This window comes from Passer domesticus, chromosome 15 (genome assembly GCF_036417665.1).
Source record: "Passer domesticus isolate bPasDom1 chromosome 15, bPasDom1.hap1, whole genome shotgun sequence".
Lineage (NCBI taxonomy): Eukaryota > Metazoa > Chordata > Aves > Passeriformes > Passeridae > Passer > Passer domesticus.
The window spans coordinates 15,689,464-15,711,979 of record NC_087488.1 but is presented as its reverse complement, the minus strand read 5'-3'; the positions used below and the strand labels follow the sequence as shown (position 1 = coordinate 15,711,979).

Here is a 22,516-nt window from a genome sequence, read left to right as displayed (position 1 = left end):
CCACCCCAGAGGAAGAGGGGGATCTCTTCCTCCTCTGAAGTGACTCCTCCAGCAGCAGCTCTGAGGTGATGGAGTGCCAGGAGTCCCCCCTGGCTGTAATTCAGTGTCTGATTCTCTCCCATCCCCAGGTTTAGTTATTTCTAACGTGTAGGAATAAAGCTGACATGAATTTATGTAATTTGTAGTGATGAAACACAGCTTTTCTAGCATCATCATTTCTATGAAATCGAGCTCAGAGTATTACCCAAGAGCTACTCCTGCCTACAGCCACTCTTCCTTGCCTTACATGTGTTATTTTTGCTTGCTCTCAGGCTGCAAAGTGCTTTGGGTTTCTTTTCTTGAATATTTAAGACTGTTCTGACCACCTGTGCACGTTGGGTTTGGCCCAGAAGGGGCTGGGAGGGTGATTTGGGTGCACAAGCCCCTGGCAGTCCCTGTTCCTGGCCCCTGAGGGGGCTGGGTGCTGCCACCACTTCCAGTCAGCAACTTTCCTCATCCCCTCCCTTTGGTTTGTAAAGTTCAGGGAGTGAAATGTCTTCCCTGCAGGAGCATCTTGTCTTCCCTTGGGTTTCAGTTACTTCTCCATCAGCAGCTCCGAGTTCCCTGGGAGGTGCTGCTGGGAGTTCCCTCGAGCTGCTGCATCTCTGGGGCCTGATGTTGCAGTTTCCTTGTTCCTTGTGCTCACCTGATTCAATAAAGTTATTACCAAAAATGGGTTTTTTCTATTCATTTTTAGCTCTTTATTGAAAATAAGTTGCAGTTGGTTACACAGACACCGAAAATACAGAATCACAGATTGTTCTCTCAAAAGATATTTTTATATATATAATATATACAAAATTGTAAACATTTTAAACTTATTTCCATACACAGTCCACTTTATACTACACTGCACAGAGGTTAGTGACAACTGCAACTCCTGGAAGCGTCTGCTCGGACAGAGGTATTGGCAAAGAAACTGAACTCCCCAGCCCTCAGTGGGAGCTGTTGGAGATTAAAACTCTGAGAGGAGCTGAGGTTTGAATGTGTATTGCAACAAAATCCAGGCAGCTGAGCTGGGGCTTCAAGTTGAGGCAGTGAGGGCTGGGCCTGAGCCTCACTGAGGGGGAGAGGGCTTGTGACACACACGGGGGCAAAATGCAACTGGGGATGGGACCAGAGGGAGCCAGAGCCACTGCTTGGGGCCAGCACGGGCTGGGAGGGGTCTGAACCACAGCAGTGTGTTTGTTATTATTATTATTAACACTGAGAGAATTCTGCATGGGGCAATGATGGCATTTCCCCAGGAGCAGAGGGCAGAGGCAGCCCTGTGCCTCGGGCTGGCACGGGAGGGAAGGTGCAGGGCAGCACTGAGGGACTGATGGGCAGCAGGACAGCAGTGCCACTCCTTGTGGCATGAAATGATGGGAATCTCAGCCCAGTGTCCAGGCACAGGAGATCCCAAATGTCCTCTAAAGGGAGGGGTTTGCTCTCAGGGTCTGCTCCAGCCCCTGGCACAGCAGGCACTGCAGGGGGAGAATGTTTTTTACTGAACATCACTTAAGCAAAGCTTCCACCTTTGCTAGGAACAGCTTGAAATGTTGGCAAAAATTCCAAATCTTTAAATATGCTTGAAGTGCATGATGTGGTCACCTCAGTGCTGAGAGCAGTGGTGGTGTGACAGAGGCTCCTGGAGCAAGGGGATGGGTGGGGCAGAATGCAGCTCCCGGAAAGGCAGAATGCTGGAATTCCACTCTTCACACCCAAATTTAGTGCTAACCCTGTGCAGAAGCCTTTGGGCAGGACTGAGCACAGCTGAGCCCCCTGTGAGCTCGAGGTGCTGCTGAGCTGTGGGGAGAACAGAGGGCTGCAAACAGCTTGTGAGCATGGCAGAGCCCTGGCACGCTCAGGACAGTCCTGGCCTGCCTTTGGGACAATTCTGGCCCAGCCCTGGCATCCTCTAGGATGTGGCTGGGTGGTTACCAGGGGGTGAGTGCTGCTGCAGCACAGCTGGGAGAAAAAGAGGAGAAAAGAGGAAAACTGATGTTCCAAATCCCTGAACCCCCAGCAGCCCGGGGTTCCTGCAGCTCTGGTTCTCCAGCCCTGTCCCCTTGGGGTGTGTTTGGTGACAGCCCCCCCTGCACACCCTGCTCTGCTCAGGGGCACACCGAGGGGCTGCCACGGCCACCGCAGGGTGCCAGTGACACCTGACACCGTGGGGACACTGGGGGGGCTCCCAAAGGGCGTGGGGCAGGATTCCAGCACGGGTGTCCCCCCATGGGGTGTGACAGATGCCCCAGATGGGGCTGTGAGAGCAAGGCTGAGGTGGGTGAAGGCTCTCAGCACGGCCAGGCAGCTTGGGGCTGTCCCGTCCTGCCTGGTGACACGGCCTTGGCACGGCCACATGGGACAGAGCCCAGTGCTATTCCCTGGAAAAACTCCAGCCGTGGCTCCAGCCTGTCCCGGTGCCACCCCAGCAGGTGCCACCCCTGCCCTGCCTGGCACGGGCACTTTGCCTGCAGAGGATCAGGGCTCGCCTCCCTCCAGGCGCTGCTGAGTGATGAGGCTGGACAGGTTAATTATTCCCAGCTCTGCCTTCACCAAGGAGCATCTCCTGTGCTGCCAGGGAGCCCCTGGGGCACCCAGCCCTGCTCCTGCTCCCTGCCCAGCACAGCAGCAAGGAAAAGGAAACTGGGAAGCACCAGGAGCTGTGCTGGGGTCGTCCCTGTGTCCCTGCTGCTGCCCCAAGGTCAGGGCGTGGTGGGATGTGCGTGTGGGGGCAAAGAAAGGCAATGCAGGCCTGGGGGGACATTCAGAGCGTGTAATATTGAGCGGGGGCACGCGGGGCAGGACGTGTCCCGCAGGCAGACACAGCTTTAGCTCTTCACGGTTACACGGAAACTCTGGAACAGTTATATTATAGTTAGAAAAAATACACTGTACCCAACGAACATTATCTCACGTACAATCAATTTAAACATTTAAATTGATTATAATTTCGCTAAAATATTAACACAAGTACTGTTTGTGCTGCTAAAGTTTCAGTGTTCCCTCTAAGGAAAATATTGCTACAGTTCCACCCTACCCTGTATTAAAATCCTCGGGGTTTTTTTTTTCTTTCCCAGCAAAACCGACTCCACAAAACCACCAAGATCCCGGAATCCCTTGAGGCTGACCCTGCACTGGGCCGTGGTCAGGCCCCTGTGAGGGGCTGGGCACAGCCAGGACCTGGAGCCAAGGCAAGGAACGCTCTGGCAGTGACCTCGGGATATTGGCTGCTTAATTAGTGCATTTCTCTGCTGCTCGTTAATTAGCACACTGATCTGCAGCAGGATGAGCTGTGGCCAGGGCGACCAGGACCTGTGACAGGGAGGGGACAGGTGGTGGCTATTGCTCCTCACGGGGCCACAAGGCAGTGGAGCCTCCAGGGATGGAGCTGCCACCCAGGGCTGGGACTCCAGTTTCTGCTCAGCCCTCAGTGCCACCCTCGGTGCCACAGCCTGGACCAGCTGCCACCCGGGCAGGGAAGGCTGGCAGGCTGGCAGGGACCTGCTGGGTTTTACATTCTGTCCTTTCCTCTGTTCTGTGCAGCTGAGCCCCAGCCTGAGCCTCCTTCCCGGGTGCTTTTCACTGACTCTTCCCACACCAGCTCCCAACTCGGGTGTGACCCCACACTCCGGTGGCCTGTGGACCTTTCCAGCTCCCTGCCTGAATCCCTCGTTCCTGGAGGCTGCAGGGTGACACACGTGTCCCCCCCGGGTTCTGCTGCAGCTGACAGATGGAGGCTGCTCCCAGGATAAAAACACAAGTGCAGTATTGCTCCTAATGGCCTTGGATGTCGAGTCTGAGCCCTCACCTCGGCCCTCACCTGCCCAGGGTGAGGACGTGTCAGCGCTGCCAGCCAAAAATTCCTTAGGAATTTACACATTTCCCACTCCCCACGAGGAAACAGAACCACAAAGTGACACATCCCCACTGATCTCAGGCTATTCCCAGTTAGCAACCAGCTCCTGCTGGTTTCCATTTCAAACAGCAACTTTTTAAATCCTCAACCAGAACCTGCTGAAGCATAGAAACACTCTGGATACTGACCCCAGCCCCGGCCTGCTGTGCTCCCTGAGCCTCTAAACCAAGTTTGGAAACACCTGTTTGGATGTTTGTTTTGTACAGCAAGTATATACAAAGGAAAACAACACAGACCCCACTGATTTCCCTGTGAATTTGGCACTTTCCTGGAACCTGCAGCGGGAGCAGCCAGGGCCAGCTCTCCCCACTGCCCACCCACCCTCGATGGATTCTGTGTTAGCTCTGGAAGAACGAGATAAGAACTCCTCAGCTGCTGTTTGCCAGGAGGAAAAGGCGTCCTGGGCTCTCCCAGCAGAGCTCGGAGGGGGCATCTCCTCCTCCTCCTCCTCCTCCTCCTCCTCCTCCTCCTCCCCACCTGTAGGTGATGCGGCACCAACCTTCCTTCCTGCTGGCTTAGAGGGAACACTGCTTTTAGAAACCCGGGGACAGGTAAGACAAGAACCAATACCACTGTACAGAATTCACTGCACAACGAGCTAATAAAGGGACCCGGCACTGACTGAGGGGTCGGGGCTGGAGACAGCGGGGACAGGGCGGGGGTGGCACCGCCGCAGCCCCTCAGTACGCTGGCACTTGGTAACCTTTGGGGTTGGGCTCTAAGGTCTCGGTGAACGGGGGGCTCTGGTAGGTCTCCGTGCTCTCCACGCCGCTGCTGCCGCCGGGGTAGCCGGGGTAGGGCGCGCTGGGGTCGGTGCCGAACTGCTCGGTGGCGAACAGGGACATGTCCGTGCCCAGGCGGTACCGCTGCAGCGCCCGCAGCGCCAGCACCACCTGCGACAGCGAGCCACAGAGGGGACAGCGTCACAGCGGGCACGGCTGCGGCCCCACGGCACCCCGGAACCGCCCCGGACCCCCAGGACCCCCAGGACCCCGTGTCCTCCCAGCATCACACATCACCCCAGGACCCCGTGTCCCCCCAGCATCACACATCACCCCAGGACCCCGTGTCCTCCCAGCATCCTGTGTCTCACCAGCATCACACATTCCCCATGTTCTCCAAGGACCCTCCAAACCCCCAGGACCTTGAATCTCACCAGGACCCCATGTCCTCTCAGAGTTCCCCAAACCCTCAGGACCTCAAACCCCATCAGGACCCCATGTCCTCTCAGGGTCCCCCAACCCCCCGTGTCCCCCCAGTATCCTGTGTCTCACCAAGATCACACATTCCCCATGTTCTCCAAGGACCCCCCAAAGCCCCAGGACCTTGAATCCCACCAGGACCCCATGTCCTCCCAGGGTCCCCCAAATCCCCAGGACCTCGAATCCCATCAGGACACCCTGTCCTCCCAGTGTCCCCCAATCCCTCGTGTTCCTCCAGCTCCTGTGTCTCACCAGCATCACACATTCCCCTATTACCCCATGTCCTCCAAGGATCCCCCAAACCCCCAGGACCCCGTGTCCTCCCAGCATCCTGTGTCTCACCAGCATCACACATTCCCCATGTCCTTCAAGGACCCCCCAAACCCCCAGGACCTCGAATCCCATCAGGACTCCCTGTCCTCCCAGGGTCCCCCAAACACCCAGGACCTCACCTTCCCCCAGGACCCCATGTCCTCCAAGGATCCCCCAAAACCCCAGGATCTCAAACCCCACCAGGACCCCATGTCCTTTCAGGGTCCCCCAAACCCCCAGGACTCCATGTCCCTCCAGCTTCTTGTGTCTCACCAGCATCACACATTCCCCATTACCCCATGTCCTCTCAGAGTTCCCCAAACCCCCAGGACCTTGAATCCCACCAGGACCCCACATCCCCCCAGCACCCCACATCTCCCCTTCCCTGCAAAGCACCGAGCTCAAGGCAGCACCCCCAGGCTGTACCCACGAGCCAGCCCAGCCCCAGACCCCAGTGAACCCTGCAGAGGCCATTTCTGAGGGGCAGGGTGACCCCCAGAGCCCCACCCGGGCTGGGGGGCCCTGGCCGTGCCCATCTGGCACTGCTGGCCCAAATAAACACGTCTGCTGTGGGGAGGGGAGCTGCCCAGAGGCAGCCCAGGAAAATGGGTCAGTTGTGCCGAGACTCCTTCACCCTCTGCCAGGCTGCTGGAATTGAGGCTGCTGAGGGTGGGAAATGTGGGCCCAGGAGGGCCCCGCTCGCTCTCCTTCCAGGAGGCTTCATTAACAATTCAATTAGTTTGTAAGTGACGTTCTGAGGAGGCTGGAAAACGCCTGTAGAGGCCAGGAATGGCTTCCCAGCCACCGCGGCCATCCTTGGGGTGGCACAGGGTGACAGCGGTGTCCCCACGGCCCTCCCGGGCTGGCAGCAGATGCTGATGGGATGGGGAACATCCCCCCAACTGGGAGGGATGGGGAAGAGCTGGGATTAAAGGAGATTTACGGGGATAATCACAGAGCAGGGAGCAGTGAAACTGGGGGAGAACTGAGCGAGGCTGCAGCGCTGCTGGGAAGCCTGGCACTGGCTCTTGCCCCAGTTCTCTGGAGGCCACATGGAACTGGGGCACATCCCGGGGCTCTGTGCCCAGGGGAGGCTGGGGGTCACCCAGAGCCATCCCTGCCTCTCCCCACACAGCTCTGGGGTGGGAGCCCTGCGTGGCACAGCCCCCAGCCCTCCAGGAGAGCCCCAGGGCTTCACACAGCCCTGGCTGCAGTCCCTCTGCCCAGGTGGAGCCAAAAGTGGGGTCAAGGGGGGTTTCTAAGCCCCTTCCCCAGGTGGACAGCAGTGAGGCCAGTCTGGTGTGTCCCAGGAGGAGCTGTGAGCCTGAGAGCTCCCAAAGACCCCCAGCCACCCCACGAAGCTGCTCAGTGCAGAGATCTGCTCCTGGGCCCTCCAAGGAGGCCCTGAAACCAGGGCAGCTCGTGACTGGCAGCACGTTTTCAACAGGAACAAAACCCCCCAGCCTCGGGAGAAAGGGAAGCCTGGAATTCCCCAGGCAGAGCTGAGCCTTCCCTGGTGAGAAACCACACGAGGGGAGCCCGCAGCTTCCCCAGCGCTGCCCCTCGCCACCAGCAGCAGCATTCACTTCTGCAAAGGCAGCTCCCCAGCAGCCCGGGGCAGGTTTCGTTCCTGCTGTGCCCCCTCCGCCCGGCGGCCTCACCCAGATGATGATGGAGAAGAAGGAGAAGGTGATGGCTGCCCGCGCCGCGTCGGCGCCCTGCGAGAAGCCGCGGGTCAGCGTCGTCCTCTGCCACTGGTTTGCCAGGAAGCAGAAGGCCACAAACCACAGGAAGGCCAGGAAACCTGCAGGGGAACACGGGATCCCAAATGCAGGGAGCTCTCGGAACTCTGGGGCTGTGAGCCAAAGGTTGGCATTAAACCCAAGGTTTGATCTGAGACCTTGGAAAAGGCTCCCAAGCTCAGGTGCTGGAAGTGGGAATGTGGATTTATGGTTTAAAGGCAGAGGCATGTTAAGCTAAGCAGAAGAAAGTTTAGAGTTTTAAAGTTAAGCTAAGCAGAAGAAAGTTTACAGTTTTAAAGTGTAGTACTGTAAGTCTGTGTGTCTTAACTTGATTGGCAAGAAAGCTGACACTGTAGCATGAGTCTATAAAACAAAATATTTAAGGACTGTGTCAAAAGCATAAATATCCTTGTTGGCAGTGTTTTATTGGTCAATAAATCCTTAAAAGGTCTTGTAACTAGAGGTCTTGTGACCTTCTGAGCCATGCACTGAAGATGTGAGCTGAATTCACTCTTCCTGTCTATGCAGAAGATAAGAAAAAAAAATCAAATAATCTAAAGCAACTCAGAGGTCCCATCTCAAATTCATTCAGGATTGCCACAGGAACAGTGCTGGTCACTGCTGCCCCTGGCCAGCACCTCTCCCTTCCTGCTGCACAATCCACCAAGGCTTCCAACAGGAACAGGAATTTTGGGAGCCTGGCCCAAAAGGAGCTTTTTGAACACAAAACCAGGGATGGAGGGAAGCTGTGGGGACATCTCAGCAAATCCCCTGCCTGCAGTTCAGTTCAGCCTCAGCCTGACCTCAAGGAGCCCCAGGGACAGCACAGCCTCCCTGGACGTGGTGGAGAGGCACTTTTCACAGGGCACTGAGAAACAGGACAGGGCAAATGGCCTCAGGCTGAAGGAGGGTGGATTTACATTGGACATGGAGGAGAAATTGCTCCCTGTGAGTGTGGGGAGGCTCAGAGCAGCTGGGGCTGCCCCTGGATCCCTGGCAGTGCCCAAGGCCAGGCTGGACAGGGCTTGGGGCACCCTGGGACAGTGGGAGGTGTCCCTGCCACGGCAGGGGTGGGATGGGATGGGTTTTAATGCCCCTCCCAACCCAAAGCACTCTGTAATTCACGACACGTGAGAGCTCTGCTCATCCCTGCAGAGAATCCCCCTGGGCTGTGGAACTGAGCAGAAACCCTCTGGTGATTATTTGATTATTCCTGCCTGGAAGCAAAGCTGGCTGAGCAAGACAGGGCTGCAGCTGCTCTAATTCCACCCCCAGCCACCAGCCCTGCCCAGTGCCAAGCAGCCCAGGGCACAGCCAAGGAACAGCCAGGAGCACACGGGGCCAGCAGCAGGGGAGTTCTCCAGCTCTGGGAACAGGAGCTGCACCACCTGGAGCCTCCCATGGTGCTGCTGTCAGGGTCTCCATCACTCCTCATGTCCGGGATTCTGGGTGGATGTTGGCAATGCTGAGCAAGGATCATCAGCACATCAGCATGAGCACCAGGCTGCTGTCCCCGTCTGACTGCAGGGACGGCAGAGCCTTCCTTTATTCCCTTTCATTCACATTTATCCTGCCAGTTTTCCTTAAACAGGATATAAAATGGAGCATCCACAGCGAGTGCTGGAGGAGCAGGGCTCAAGGCCTTTAATTCAGAATTTTCTCCTTTCTTTAGTTCAGAATTTGCTCCTCATTGCAGTTTAAGACACATTCCTTGTCTCCTCCTGCACGGCCTGGGAATTCCCAAGCAGCAGCCTGGCCGTGGAAGGAACCCTTCCTTCACAGGAAGGATCAGCCAGGTTTCCCTTCCCAAATGACAGACACTTCACCAAACACAGCCAATCCTGTCACCAAACCCACCCAGATCTCTGCATAAGCATTCTCACTTCCCTTCAGGACAGCGGCTTGTTGCCAGCACTAAAGGGCAGAGATTTCCTGGGATTTGCTCCCTAAAGGTCACCCTTTAACCCGGGGACGTTTCTGCTGCCCTGCTGTCACCAGGGGCTCTCCCAGCAGCTCTTCCCTGGGATGGGAAGCAGCTCCAGCGCCCACGTTTGGAGCTGAGCCACTGCTCAGATCACACTGGGGGACTGTGGGAGCCAAAAACCCAGAGGTGAAACAAGAGCAGCTCCCAAAGGTTTGATTCACACCGTGGGAGCAGCAGGGACAAGGCTGGGGACACAGGGATGGCACAGGGGACACAGGGATGGCACAGGGGACACAGGGATGGCACAGGGGACACAGGGATGGGGACATGGGACTGGCACAAGGGACACAGGGCTGGCACAGGGGACACAGGGATGGCACAGGGGACACAGGGATGGGGACATGGGACTGGCACAAGGGACACAGGGATGGCACAGGGGACACAGGGCTGGCACAAGGGACACAGGGCTGGCACAAGGGACACAGGGCTGGCACTGGCTAGGCTCAGGGACAAGGCTGGGGACACTGGGCTGGCACTGGGGCTGGCACTGGTTTGTGGAGGGGAGTTGCTCCTGTGTGTGACACTGGACCCAGCACAGCTCGTCCTCCCTGGCACACGCTGCCACCGCTCCCCTGCCCGCTCTGTCCCCAGTGCCACCCCAGCCCCGGGGGTGGCACCGCGGGCTGCCAGGGGTTAAAATGACATCACGCCGAGCCCGGAGGCAGCACGGCTGCGCTGGGTACTGCAGCTGCCAGAGCGCTCTGCAGCACCCACCTCCCCGTCCTGCAGCCAGCAGCACCTGCAGCGCCGGGCAGCACGGCTGTCCTCAGGAGAGCTGGGCTCCAGGGAGAAACCCGGGCAGCTCTGGGCAGCACGGCTGTCCTCAGGAGAGCTGGGATCCAGGGAGAAGCTTCTCCCTTTTCCAGAGGAGCTCTGGGCAGTCTCTGCTGCCTCCAGGAGTGCTGTGCTCCAGGGAGAAACCTTTCCCTTCCAGAGCAGCTCTGGGCAGCCACTGCTGCCCTCAGGATTGCTCTGTTCCAGGGAGAAACCTGGGCAGCTCTTGGAGGCACGGCTGCCCTCAGGAGCTCTGTGCTCCAGGAAGAAACCTGGGCATCTCTGGGCAGCCTTTGCTGCCCTCAGGATTGCTGTGCTCCAGGGAGAAGCCTCTCCCCTCCAGAGCAGCTCTGGGAGCAGCAGCATTGCCCCAGTGCCAGGGCCAGGGCGGGTGGCACTGCCAGCGCAGCAGAAGGGGTGGGCACTGCCAGCACCCCCAGAACAGCAGCCAGGGTAGGGGGGGATGCCTGGAGGGGTGACAGGGGTTTAAAACACCCCGGAGGGCTGGGCTGGCAGTGGAGGGTGAGGCTGTGCCAGCCCCAGCCCTGGCAGCAGCAGCAGCTCCAGCACTGGGGAGGAGAGCTGGGAGATCAGGATCGTTCAGGGGCTGCAGACAGCAGTGCCAGCACCCGGGAGGATGTGCCAGCACCCAGGAGGATGTGCCAGCACCCCGAGCACAGCTGGCCTCACCTGTCCCTGGGAGCAGCTGGAAGAGAGGGCTGTAAGTGCTGCTTTCAGAGCAGCCCTGAATACCAGCTGTGCCCCAGAGTCACCACCCAGCTACTGCCCACATCATTTTAGTGAGTTCTTCCCCGTCAGGGTGGAACAGGCCCTGGCTGGGGCTGCCCCTGGGTCCCTGGAAGAGTTTAACTGGGTTTGGAGCATCCTGGCCTAGTGGAAGGTGGAGCTGAATGGGCTTCAATGTCCCTTCCCAAAACCACCCCAGGATCCCAGGGTTCTGTCATTTCCCCTCTCAGCGGATCCACAGCAGGGACAAAGAGAAAGGAGGCAGGGTTTGGGAGCAGTGCCAGCTCCCCTGAGGCTGCCAGGAGGGCAGGAGGAGCCCAGCCTGGCTCTGTGACACTCAGCAGCAGCCACAGGGTGGATGGGGTGTCCCCCTCCTGCTGGAATCCAAGGATTTCAGGCACCAAGCCCCACGGAACAGGCTGTAAATTTTATCTAACGAGGGCTGGATGCTCCAGCACCACGGAAATGAGCTTTGCAGCGAGGAGAGAACAGCCTGAACAACAGGCAAGGCAGGGAGGGGATGATGGATGCCTTCATCTGGGACAGAGAGCCATCAGCAAGGCTCGTGCTGGATAAATCAGGCTGTGAGCAGAGCTGGGAGTGCAGGGCAGCAGCTGCCAGGGAGGGCAGAGCCCGTTCCCCCCAGCCCAGAGCACGCTGCCTGCTCTGCCCGCAGGGCTGAGCTCAGCTCCAGGGCACAGCAGGTCCCAGGGCAGTGCCAGCTGCACAGAGCTGCTCCTGTGTGCCCCAAACCCGTGCACGAAGTGAAACCAGAGCCGAGGCAGCTGCTGAAACCACCTTTGCTCTCTGTGAGCCAGAGCAGGAGGTGTGGGCAGGCAAAACCCCGCTGGGCTCTGAGATGTGGCCACCAAGGCTCACCCCTGCGGGTGACAAACCCGGCTCAGTGAACACCTCCAGAGTGAGGACACACCACTGTGCCCACCTCCCTGAGTGCCCCTGAGCCACGGCTGCGGGGCACAGCTGCCCTGCCACCCCACTGTCCCCAGCCAAGGCACACGAGCAGTGTCAGGCCACGGGAGGAGCGGGGAAGGCTCCAGAGAGGAGGAGCAGAGCCCAGCAAAGAGCCCAGGGAGGGAGAGCAGGGCTGGGCAGGGCTGGGCAGGGCAGAGAGAGCAGGGCAGAGCCAAGCAGGGCAGGGCAGAGCAGAGCCAAGCAGAGCCAAGCAGACCAAAGCAGAGCAGGGTACCTGAGAAGCCCAGGTCCAGCAGCACGGCGCGTTTGCGGTCCTTGACGCTGCTGATCTGCTGGAAGTACAGGTCCACCACGAAGAAGAAGATGCAGCCGAAGAAGGCGATGAGGCCCACGGCGATGCCGTAGCTGCAGGCACTCTCATTCTCGTTGAAGATGCAGAGCAGCTCGGGGTCGTGGCTGTCCTTGTTCACGTAGCACTCGTTGACGATGGAGCCGAACACCACGATGGAGAAGATCTGCAGGAGCAAGCAGAGAGCACAGCTCGCTGCTGTGGCACTGAGCTCTGCTTCCCAGCAATCCCCAACTCCTGTGCTCCATGGCAACGTGGCGTTTGTCACACACCTCCTGGCTCTGCTCTGGTTGGTGGCCCCAGGCTGCACCTGGGTGTTCCTGCTGCTCCTGCCTTCCAGCGCCCGCTGTGCAGAGCAGGGTGAGGACCTGCTTCTCCAGACGCGCTGGGGAGGGGAAAATCCCCAGGTGGGGCAGGTTCCTGCAGAGCTGGGCTGCTCTCTGCTGCCAGGCTGGGCCCCACAAAGCCCCTGGAGTCCCCAGGGACAGGGGACAGCTGGGCAGCTGAGCCTGGGAAGGGCTGGCTGGCTGCTGGAGGGGACAGGGGACATGTGTGGGGAGCTGGCACAGGGGCACTGGCTGCCCTGGGAGCTGCAGGGTGATTTTTCAGCAGGGGCTGAAAGGTGCAGCTGCTGAATGCATTACCAGTGACCTGCTTGGGGCCAGGAGGGACAGAAGGATGGGAGCTGCTGGGGCTGCCCAGGTGGCCATGCTGGCACCACAGGTATCACACCCCTGTCACAGCCCTGCCACACCCTGTCACATCCCTGTCACATCCCTGTCACATGTGGGGAAGGAGCCGATGGCAGCTGCTGCCCCAGGTGACACCATCCCCCTGCATGCCCCAGGAATTCCTTATCTCCCAAAGGCAGGAGGGGAGGCTGCAGGAGCAGCACAACCCGCCCTGGATCCTCCCTGGATCCTCCCTGGATCCTCCCTGGATCCTGCCCTGGATCCTCCCTGGATCCCTCCCTGGATCCTGCCCTGGATCCCTCCCTGGATCCCTCCCTGGATCCCTCCCTGGATCCTGCTCTGGATCCTCCCTGGATCCCTCCCTGGATCCCTCCCTGGATCCCTCCCTGGATCCTGCCCTGGATCCCTCCCTGGATCCCTCCCTGGATCCCTCCCTGGATCCTGCTCTGGATCCTCCCTGGATCCCTCCCTGGATCCTTCCCTGGATCCCTCCCTGGATCCTGCTCTGGATCCTGCTCTGGATCCCTCCCTGGATCCTCCCTGGATCCTGCTCTGGATCCCTCCCTGGATCCCTCCCTGGATCCTGCCCTGGATCCCTCCCTGGATCCTCCCTGGATCCCTCCCTGGATCATCCTCATCACCATGATCATCATCCTCATCATCATCATTATCCTTATCATCACCATCCTCATCTCATCATCACCACCACCCTCATCACCATCTCCATAATCATCATCACCATCTTCAGTCCCTCCCCATCCTCATCATCCCCACCATCCCCATCCTCATCCTCATCCTCCCCATCCCCACGCTCACACGGGCGGGGCCGTGTGTAAGGCAGAAACAACAACAAACAGCACCAATCTTTTTTCCCAGAGCTTTGGCAGCAGCTGTAACATCAGCAGTTGTAAAAATCTGCTCATAAATAATGCAAAATTGTTATTTACCATCAGAAATAGCAGCAGCATTTATGAAACAGGCCCTGGGAAGAAGTAATGTGATTCTGGAAAGCATGAATAATTGAGGACCTCTGATTCCACGCGATTACTTCTCTGGCAGGCCAGCAAACTTGTGCTCAGCCTCTGTGAGAAGTTCACCCAGTCCCCCCAGGATCAGCTCCGAGCTCGGGGAGCCTGCTGCAGCCCAGGGCTCTGCTGGGGAGGGAGAGCTCCCACTAACACAATTCAGGAGGTCCCAGCACAGGCGTGGGGTTCCTGCACCAGCTTTGCACACCTGGGGCTGCCAATGTCCATGGTTTGATTTTTAAAAAAGGATGTTTTATTGCTAAACTTCCAGTTCCAAAGGATTTTGGAAAGCAGAGCATCCTTCCTGCTGCCAGACAACACAAGTGGCTCAAGCCATGAGAGCCCCACAACCAATTTCCATGTACAAAGCACAGGACACGCAGCTTTTCCTTGGGAGGCCAAAGGAGAAACAAATTCCAAGAGCACACATTGATAGATGAGCTCAAAACATCAGCACTGCCTGGAATATTCCTGTCAAAATGTGCCTTTCCAAGGGTTACCTCTCCCTCACCCCAGGATTGTAATGTTATGGTTTTTCCTAAAAAAACCTACTGGTGCTGGTGAAACACTGTAATGAGAATAAATTTGGTGTTGTCTTTCTAAGTATAGATGAAAAAGTGCTTTTATTTTAGGAAAACGTGGGTAGATGAAATAAACGTGGGCAGGGAAATAAACCCCCTGTGTTTTTTTTGAAGTTCCCACAGAACAAGTGCATTTTCCCCATCACCTTCACAAACCACAGCAGCTCAAAGCCCTGACCAGCTCACCAGAGTCTTGAAAGGGAAAACACAAGGTCAGATTTTCCACCGTGAGCGAGGTTTGGTGGGCCTGAGCAGCATCTCAGAGGATCTGCACAGGAGCTTCACAGGGCACTCCATTTTCCAGCTGAACAACCCAACACCACCAGCAACAAATTCTGCTTTTCCTGGCTGAACCAGTGCAAGGCACAGCAAGAAAATGGATTGTCCCCAGCCACCCTGGTGGGAAATTGTATTTTCCATCCCTGCATCCTGCCAAAGCTGCCATGGGGATGTGCTGGCAGCTCGGGGGCTCCTGGTGTGGGGGTTCCTGAGTGCTGGGACCCCAAATCCAGCAGCCCCAGCAGCCCCAGCAGCCCCAGCAGATCCACAGCTACAGCAGCCCCAGCAGCCCCAGCAGCTCCATCAGCTCCAGCAGCCCCAGCAGCCCCATCAGCCCCAGCAGCTCCAGCAGCCCCAGCAGCTCCAGCAGCCCCAGCAGCCCCAGCAGCTCCAGCAGCCCCAGCAGCCCCAGCAGCTCCAGCAGCCCCAGCAGCTCCATCAGCTCCAGCAGCCCCAGCAGCCCCAGCAGCTCCAGCAGCCCCAGCAGCTCCAGCAGCCCCAGCAGCCCCAGCAGCTCCATCAGCCCCAGCAGCCCCAGCAGCTCCATCAGCTCCAGCAGCCCCAGCAGCCCCAGCAGCCCCAGCAGCTCCAGCAGCCCCAGCAGCCCCAGCAGCCCCAGCAGCTCCATCAGCTCCATCAGCTCCATCAGCCCCAGCAGCCCCAGCAGCTCCATCAGCCCCAGCAGCCCCAGCAGCCCCAGCAGCCCCATCAGCTCCAGCAGCCCCAGCAGCCCCAGCAGCTCCATCAGCCCCAGCAGCCCCAGCAGCCCCAGCAGCTCCATCAGCTCCATCAGCTCCAGCAGCTCCATCAGCTCCAGCAGCCCCATCAGCTCCATCAGCTCCATCAGCTCCATCAGCCCCAGCAGCCCCAGCAGCCCCATCAGCTCCATCAGCTCCATCAGCTCCATCAGCCCCAGCAGCTCCATCAGCCCCAGCAGCTCCATCAGCTCCATCAGCTCCATCAGCCCCAGCAGCCCCAGCAGCCCCAGCAGCCCCAGCAGCCCCAGCAGCTCCAGCAGCCCCAGCAGCCCCAGCAGCTCCATCAGCCCCAGCAGCCCCAGCAGCTCCATCAGCCCCAGCAGCCCCAGCAGCCCCAGCAGCTCCATCAGCTCCATCAGCTCCAGCAGCTCCATCAGCTCCAGCAGCCCCATCAGCTCCATCAGCTCCATCAGCTCCATCAGCCCCAGCAGCCCCAGCAGCTCCATCAGCTCCAACAGCCCCATCAGCTCCATCAGCCCCAGCAGCCCCAGCAGCCCCATCAGCTCCATCAGCTCCATCAGCTCCATCAGCCCCAGCAGCTCCATCAGCCCCAGCAGCTCCATCAGCTCCATCAGCTCCATCAGCCCCAGCAGCCCCAGCAGCCCCAGCAGCCCCAGCAGCCCCAGCAGCCCCATCAGCTCCATCAGCTCCATCAGCTCCATCAGCTCCAGCAGCTCCATCAGCTCCATCAGCTCCAGCAGCTCCAGCAGCCCCAGCAGCCCCAGCAGCTCCATCAGCCCCAGCAGCCCCAGCAGCCCCAGCAGCCCCAGCAGCCCCAGCAGCCCACGAGTGCTGCCCTGCCCGTGGCTGCAGGGGAATGGGAAGGAGGAAAGCTCTCCTCTGCCATCCTTTCCATTCAGAGCTGCACCTCAGCACCCAGAGGAGCCTCAGTCCCACCCTGGGGCAGCACAGCACAGGTCACAGCCCCCAGACCCACGGGGACATGCAGGGGCTGCTCATGCTAAGGGGGCTGGGTTCCACCACCCAGGCAGCAACTGGGGCCTCTCCTGCTGATGAAGGCCAGCAGCACAGCTCCTCCAGATTAAAGCTGGCTTCCGAGCAAGAGGAGACACCTCTGCAGGCCGGGCAGCATTGCTGGGACACGGGACAGTGGGACAGGGCAGCAGAACAGGAAAATGGGACAGGACAGTGGGACAGGACAGTGGGACAGTGTCTCTGCTCAGAGGGTGGGGAAGCTCTGGTGCAAGGTGTCCAGAGAATCCATTTCTGTTCCACCCCTGGCAGTGCCCAGGCCAGGCTGGACAGGGCTCGGAGCACCCTGGGACAGTGGAAGGTGTCCCTGCCCATGGCAGGAGTGGCACTGGGTGGCTTTTAAGGCTCCTTCCAACCCAAACCATTCCAGGATTCTGCTGGACCCGCCAGGCCCTCGCAGGACCCTGCTGTGCCCAGATGGAGACACCTTTCAGGTGTGCACGGAGCTGGAGCTGTGTGTGCCCTCCCTCCACCACATTTTTGCCACCTGGAGGATGCAGGCTGGCCAGCCTGCCAGGCTGTGCTCTGCAGATCCCTGCTCCCTCCTGAAGCTCCAGCAGCCTGGACCCCAGCACACACACACAGTTTTTCTCCCTATTGCTTTCAGCTTTCTGCAGCCCATCCTCTAAATTGTGCTTCAGCAGCCTGAGCAGAGCCAGGCGAGGCAAACAAGAAGCAAACAGCACAGGAGAGCAGGAGCTGAGAGCTGTCAGCCATTTTAAGGTGAGATGTTCCCACTGCTGAGGAGCTGCACTTGCATTTGGGACCTATAAAAAACAGCAGCAGAAGGTGTGGGGTTGTAGGAGACTGCAGAACCCAGCTTTGGTCACACACCCAGTAATGTCAGCGAGGAGGAGATGCAATGCATGAGGAGAAACTCCCAGAGCTGCTTTCCTCTGCTGTGGCTCCAGCCCAGGGGTGCAGAGAGCCAGGTTTGGTGACCCCTCACTGCCTCCAGGAGCCAAACTGCTCCTGCTCAGCTCCCTGCCCTCCTGCAGCCCAGCACAGAAAGGAGGGACCTCCAAATGGGAAAGGAAAACAATTCAGGGCAAATTAGCACAGGGCAAATCCTGCTGAGCACCGAGCATCCCCTGAGGCCCTGCAAGCCCTGGGCTGGCACAGACCCCCTGGCACGGACCCCCCTGGCACAGACCCCCTGGCACGGGGGCAATCAGCCCCCAGGCCCCTCTGCAGGTTATCCTCACAGCAGTCAGCCACAGGGCAGCTCCCAGCACTGCCCTGCACCATTTCTTGGGGGCTGTGAAGACCAAAGCTCAGCTTTAGGCACTGCCAGGTCATCCCAGGGATGGCCACAAAGGGAAGGCCTGGCGTGGTTCCTGGCACAGAAAGGGGTGGGCTGATGCTGGCTCTGATAGGTTTAGGGCCACATCCACCAGGCTGATCAGCTTGGGAGGATGTCTATTGATGAGCACATGACTGATTCTGCCTGAATTACTTTTTCTGATGTGGTAAGAGATGCTGGCTGAGACAGAGCGTTCATTCAAGGCTCCTAATCTCGTCCTGCAATCTGAGCACATGGCACAGCAGCAGTGCTTGAAACCAGAGATGACAGGAGCATGACAGTTCAGAACCATTTTAAGCTCAGATGCAGCAAAGCTCCCCTATAATTCCATTACCAAAATGTTAAGTTTGAATTCTGCCTTTAATCCATGGCCTGCAGAAAGAGAAAATTAAGGCAGAAATCTGATGACCCTTCTGAAAAGTGGTCAGGAGCAAAGTCTGAGGCAGCTCAGATCATGCTAATGACTCTGAGCACTGCTGGGGGCTCTGGAGTGCCAGAGCAGCCTTGGAGCTCCTCCCTGAGAGCCCTGAGTGCTCAGGAGTGAGTGAAAGCCCTGAGGAGCCATCCAGAGCTCATCTCCTGCACTTCTGCTGAGCTCCAGGGAGGCACAGAGGGAGGGGATGGGATAATGGGATAATGGGATGGGATAATGGGATGGGATGGGATGGGATAATGGGATGGGATAATGGGATGGGATAATGGTATAATGGGATGGGATAATGGGATGGGATGATGGGATGGGATGGGATGGGATGGGATGGGATGGGATGGGATGGGATGGGATGGGATGGGATAAAGGGATGGGATGGGATGGGATGGGATGGGATGGGATGGGATGGGATGGGATGGGATGGGATGGGATGGGATGGGATGGGTGAGTTGGGGGGTGAGGGTGCACTGATGGCACCCAGCACTGCACTTCTGTTGCTGCTCTGCACGAAATCACAGGAATTGCTGAAAAAGTTTACCAAATTTTCCAAAACTGCTTTCAAAAGCCAGACCTAAGCCTGTGTTAAATGAACAGTTGCCCTGCGGAGCTGAGTGGCCACTTGAAAGTCTGGCTGGCACGGGCAGTGGCAGGGAGAGGAGCTCATGGTTCTGCAGGCAGCTGCTGTGAATATCAGCTCTGTTTGGCTGTGCAAAAAATGTCTCAAAAGGAAACCACAAGAGCGATCACATCTTCATCTGACAAACTGCATCAGACACAGAGGGAAGAGATGAATGAGGAACTGCTAAATGGTTCTTTCCAAGCCAGGAGGGGTGTTTTTCCCCCTCAGACACTCAGAATTACTCTCTCAGGGGGAGGCAGAACCAGGAATCCCCTTTGGGCACGGCTGACATTTGGGGGTTTCTGTGTTGGTCACCATTCACCTGCCAGTCCCCCACATGTCTGGCAGCACAAGAATCCCAAAAAAAGGGAACTGGACCTTCCTTTGGTGGTGGGAAGCCCCAGCAGTGGCCAGATCAGCACGAGTCACTCACTCAGGCACCAGGGGCTGGCCCCAGATCCCTGTGGGGTTTCTCCATCACCCCCACCCAGAGCAGCCCACCCTGGCAGCCCCTCCTGTCCCCAGGAGCAGCTCCTCCTTTCTCACAGGCAGAGCAGGCTCCTGTGTGTGCGTGGGCTCCAGCTGCTCGGGTTAACCACGGCCCCGGCGAGCACAGGAAGGAAAACCACGTGAAAAACCCACCCCAGCCCTGACCTCAGCCCTGCTGCTCTGCGCTGGCACAGGCAGCTCATCCCCCCGGGCTGGCAGGGAGGCCTGGCGAGGCTCTGTGTGCTCTGGCAACCAGGGAGTGGCATCGGGCCGAGCTCCTGCACGGATGCCACCACGGCCACAGCGCTGCCACCCACCCAGGACAGCAGCAGGGAGCCCAGCAAGGCCTGTGGTGCCTCCCCCGCCCCATCTGTCCATGCTGACTCGGGTTTGGCTGGGAGGGAGGCACGGGGCACGGCAGCAGGAGGGGAATGCTGTGACTGCAGCTCACCCTGGGCAGGAGCCACAAGTGCTGAACTGGTTCAACGCACGGGGAACTGGGCTGGGACAACCAAACTGGGGCTCTGGACCCCCAGGCTGGAGCGGTGATGAACCCTGACAGGCCCTCCAGAGAGTGTGAGAGCTGGGAAAAGGGCTCCAAAGGGAGCTCCCCCAGCCCAGTGAAAAGAGCAAAACCTCCCTTTTTGCTCAGGGGGCTTTGGCCAACCCTGAATGCAGCAAACACATGGACAGCAGCACTCTCATCCCAGCTTGTCCACACTGGTGGCCCCTGCACTTGTTTGGAGTCAAGCTGATGCATTTCTGTAGCTGTGAGCACTCGTTTGTCACTGATTCCCTGGGAACAGAGGAAAGGAGGGACTTCACCCCTGAATGAACCAGTGAGTAGATACAGGAATATCTCCTAAGCTGGGATTTTTATTTTGTACCTACATTCCTTCCCAGCAGTGTCCAATCCCCTCCACCCCACAAGGCTGGGGAGCCCTCTGGGTGCAAGGTGACACATTTATTTTGGGAGGGGCTGAACTCACCAGCAGTGGGGCAGATTTATTTAACTGTACCCAAACCCTACTGCCAGCACTTTGCCATGACCACCCAAGGAGGATCCAAACCAAGTTTTCTTCTAGGAAACAGCTGCTGCCCTGTGCCTCAAGCCTGCCCAAAATGCCCCATCCACAGCGAGATCCACACCACATCCGTGGATCAGGATGCCCCAGATCCACCCCTGGCCCTGTTTTTCCCCAGCACTGGAGCTGTGGGCCTTCCACGCCCTGGGAAGGACACCAGCTCCCATCAGGCACACACTGCAGCGTGTGGTTGAACCCTGAGCATGTGACTGCAGCTGGAATTGCTCATGTGCTGCTGCCGGGGCCTCTCCCAGGCCGGAGAGCCCCTCGGAGGCACGGCTGTGCCTGCTGGAAGGAGGGCAGCCGGGGCTGGCTGCTCCTCCCAGCACAGCTCCCTGCCTCGCTGGGCACTGCCACGGTGACACGGGCCAGCACAGGTGTGACACGGGCGAGGACAAGCCCCAGGCTCACCCACAGCCTCCAGCCAAGCCCTGGAGCCAGGCGAGAGCCGGGCTGATCCTTCCCGCAGCGGGTTTTTGGGAAGACCTGGCATTCCTGACCTCCCCAGGCGCTGCACACCTGCAGATCTCAGCAAAAGCCAGGCTGGGGAGGCAAATTAGGGGCTGTCCTTAGCCTGGGCATCGGGGCACCACGGCCCCAGGGGCACCCTGGGCACGGGGCACCAAGGGCTCCCCTGAGCCCTGCAGAGCCCACTGGTGGGAATTCACCCGTGGGAACCGTCCAGCGAACATGACACCCCGTCAGCAGCACGGGGAGCTGGGCAGGGCCGCTGCCGGCTTTCTGTCACCCGCACACGCATGCACGGAGCGCGGCAGGCAGGAAAATGTCCCCTGCCTCGCCATCCTCGGCACCGCACGGCAGAGGGGCAGCGCAACCCGGCCCCGCTCCCGGGAAACTCCCGGGCAGCTCCCCCGGGAGCCGGCACTGCCCGCGGGGCTGGGCACCGGGCACCGGCACCGGCACCGGGAAAGATACACCGGCACCGGGAACGATGCACCGGCACCGGGAACGATGCACCGGCACCGGGAATGATGCACCGGCACCGGGAATGATGCACCGGCACCGGGAATGATACACCGGCACCGGGAACGGTGCATCGGCACCGGGAAAGATACATCGGCACCGGGAACGATGCACCGGCACCCGGAACCGGCACCGGGAACGATGCACCGGCACCGGGAATGATGCACCGGCACCGGGAACGATGCACCTGAGCTGCCCATCGCCCCGGCATTGCCCATCGCCCGGGCGCTGTCCCCGCACCGGGCGCTGTCCCCGCTCCGCCGCTGCCCATCCCCGCGGCGCGGCGGCCGCTCCGCCTTACCCAGGTGGTGACCCGGAGCAGGGTCTGCGGCTGCTTGAGGAAATCCACGGGGTCGATGGCCCCCCCCGCCCGGCCCGCTCCGAAGGACGCTCCTTCCATCTTCCCCCGCTCCGCGCCCAGCCGAGCCCCGCCGCGCGCACCGCGCCGGCCCGCCCCCCCCGCGCCCCTCCCTCGTGGGCTCGTCCGCAGCGCCGCGTGCGGGCGGCGGGAGGAACCACCCGTGGGGTGGGGGGGTGGGCACGGGCAGGTGCGCGCGGCCGGCGCTGAGACCGAGCTGAGCCCGCGGCACCGGGATGGGGACACGGGAGATGTGACAGTATCACCGGGATGGGGACACGGGAGATGTGACAGTATCACCGGGATGGGGACACGGGAGATGTGACAGTATCACCGGGATGGGGACACGGGAGATGTGACAGTATCACCGGGATGGGGACACGGGAGATGTGACAGTGACACTGTGACACTGGCACCAGGATGGGGGCACGGGCACTGTGACAGTGACACTGGCACTGGGATGGGGACATGGGCACTGTGACAGTGGGACAGGCACTGTCACCGGGATGGGGCTCTGGGCACTGTGACGGGCACTGTCACCCAGCTGTAGGCATGGGCAGAGCGGGACAGGCACTGTCACCGAGCTGTGGGCACAGGCAATGTGACACTGTGACAGTCACTGTCACCAGGAGGGGCTTCAGGCACTGTGACAGCCACTGTCACCGAGCTGTGGGCACAGGCACTGTGACAGTGGGACAGGCACTGTCACCGAGCTGTGGGCATGGCCACCACAGCAGAGCTGTGAGCACTGTGGATAGCAGTGCCACTGTGCTGTGGCCACGGGCACTGTGCCAGGGCTGGGGACACCACAGAGCAGCCAGGGTCACTGTGCTGTTCCAAGAATTACCGTCCCATGGTCACCATGCTCCTTCTGGGGATAGCATGCCGTGGGGTGTCCTTGCACGGGTCACCATCCCACGCCAGTGTCACCAGG

At 59.4% G+C, this 22,516-nt stretch overlaps 1 protein-coding gene across 1 annotated transcript; it reads right to left on the bottom strand.

The window, feature by feature from the left end:
- Positions 1–714: 714 nt before the first annotated feature.
- Positions 715–21,677, bottom strand: SYNGR3 (synaptogyrin 3). Its single transcript, XM_064390074.1, has 4 exons — positions 21,526–21,677; positions 11,912–12,152; positions 7,119–7,261; positions 715–4,836 (listed from the first exon to the last, which is right to left on the bottom strand). Exons 1-4 carry the CDS (start codon positions 21,622–21,624, stop codon positions 4,624–4,626), a joined length of 696 nt encoding a protein of 231 aa, XP_064246144.1. The 5' UTR covers positions 21,625–21,677; the 3' UTR covers positions 715–4,623.
- Positions 21,678–22,516: the final 839 nt, after the last annotated feature.

Bases quoted from the DNA above. Each gene is read 5' to 3' on its own strand.
- SYNGR3 (XM_064390074.1), bottom strand. From the start codon at position 21,624: ATGGAAGGAGCGTCCTTCGGAGCGGGCCGGGCGGGGGGGGCCATCGAC. The intron at 12,153-21,525 runs GTAAGGCGGAGC...TTGCTCCTGCAG, and splicing joins TGCTCCGGGTCACCACCTGG to ATCTTCTCCATCGTGGTGTT. The intron at 7,262-11,911 runs GTACCCTGCTCT...GTTCCCCTGCAG, and splicing joins GCTGGACCTGGGCTTCTCAG to GTTTCCTGGCCTTCCTGTGG.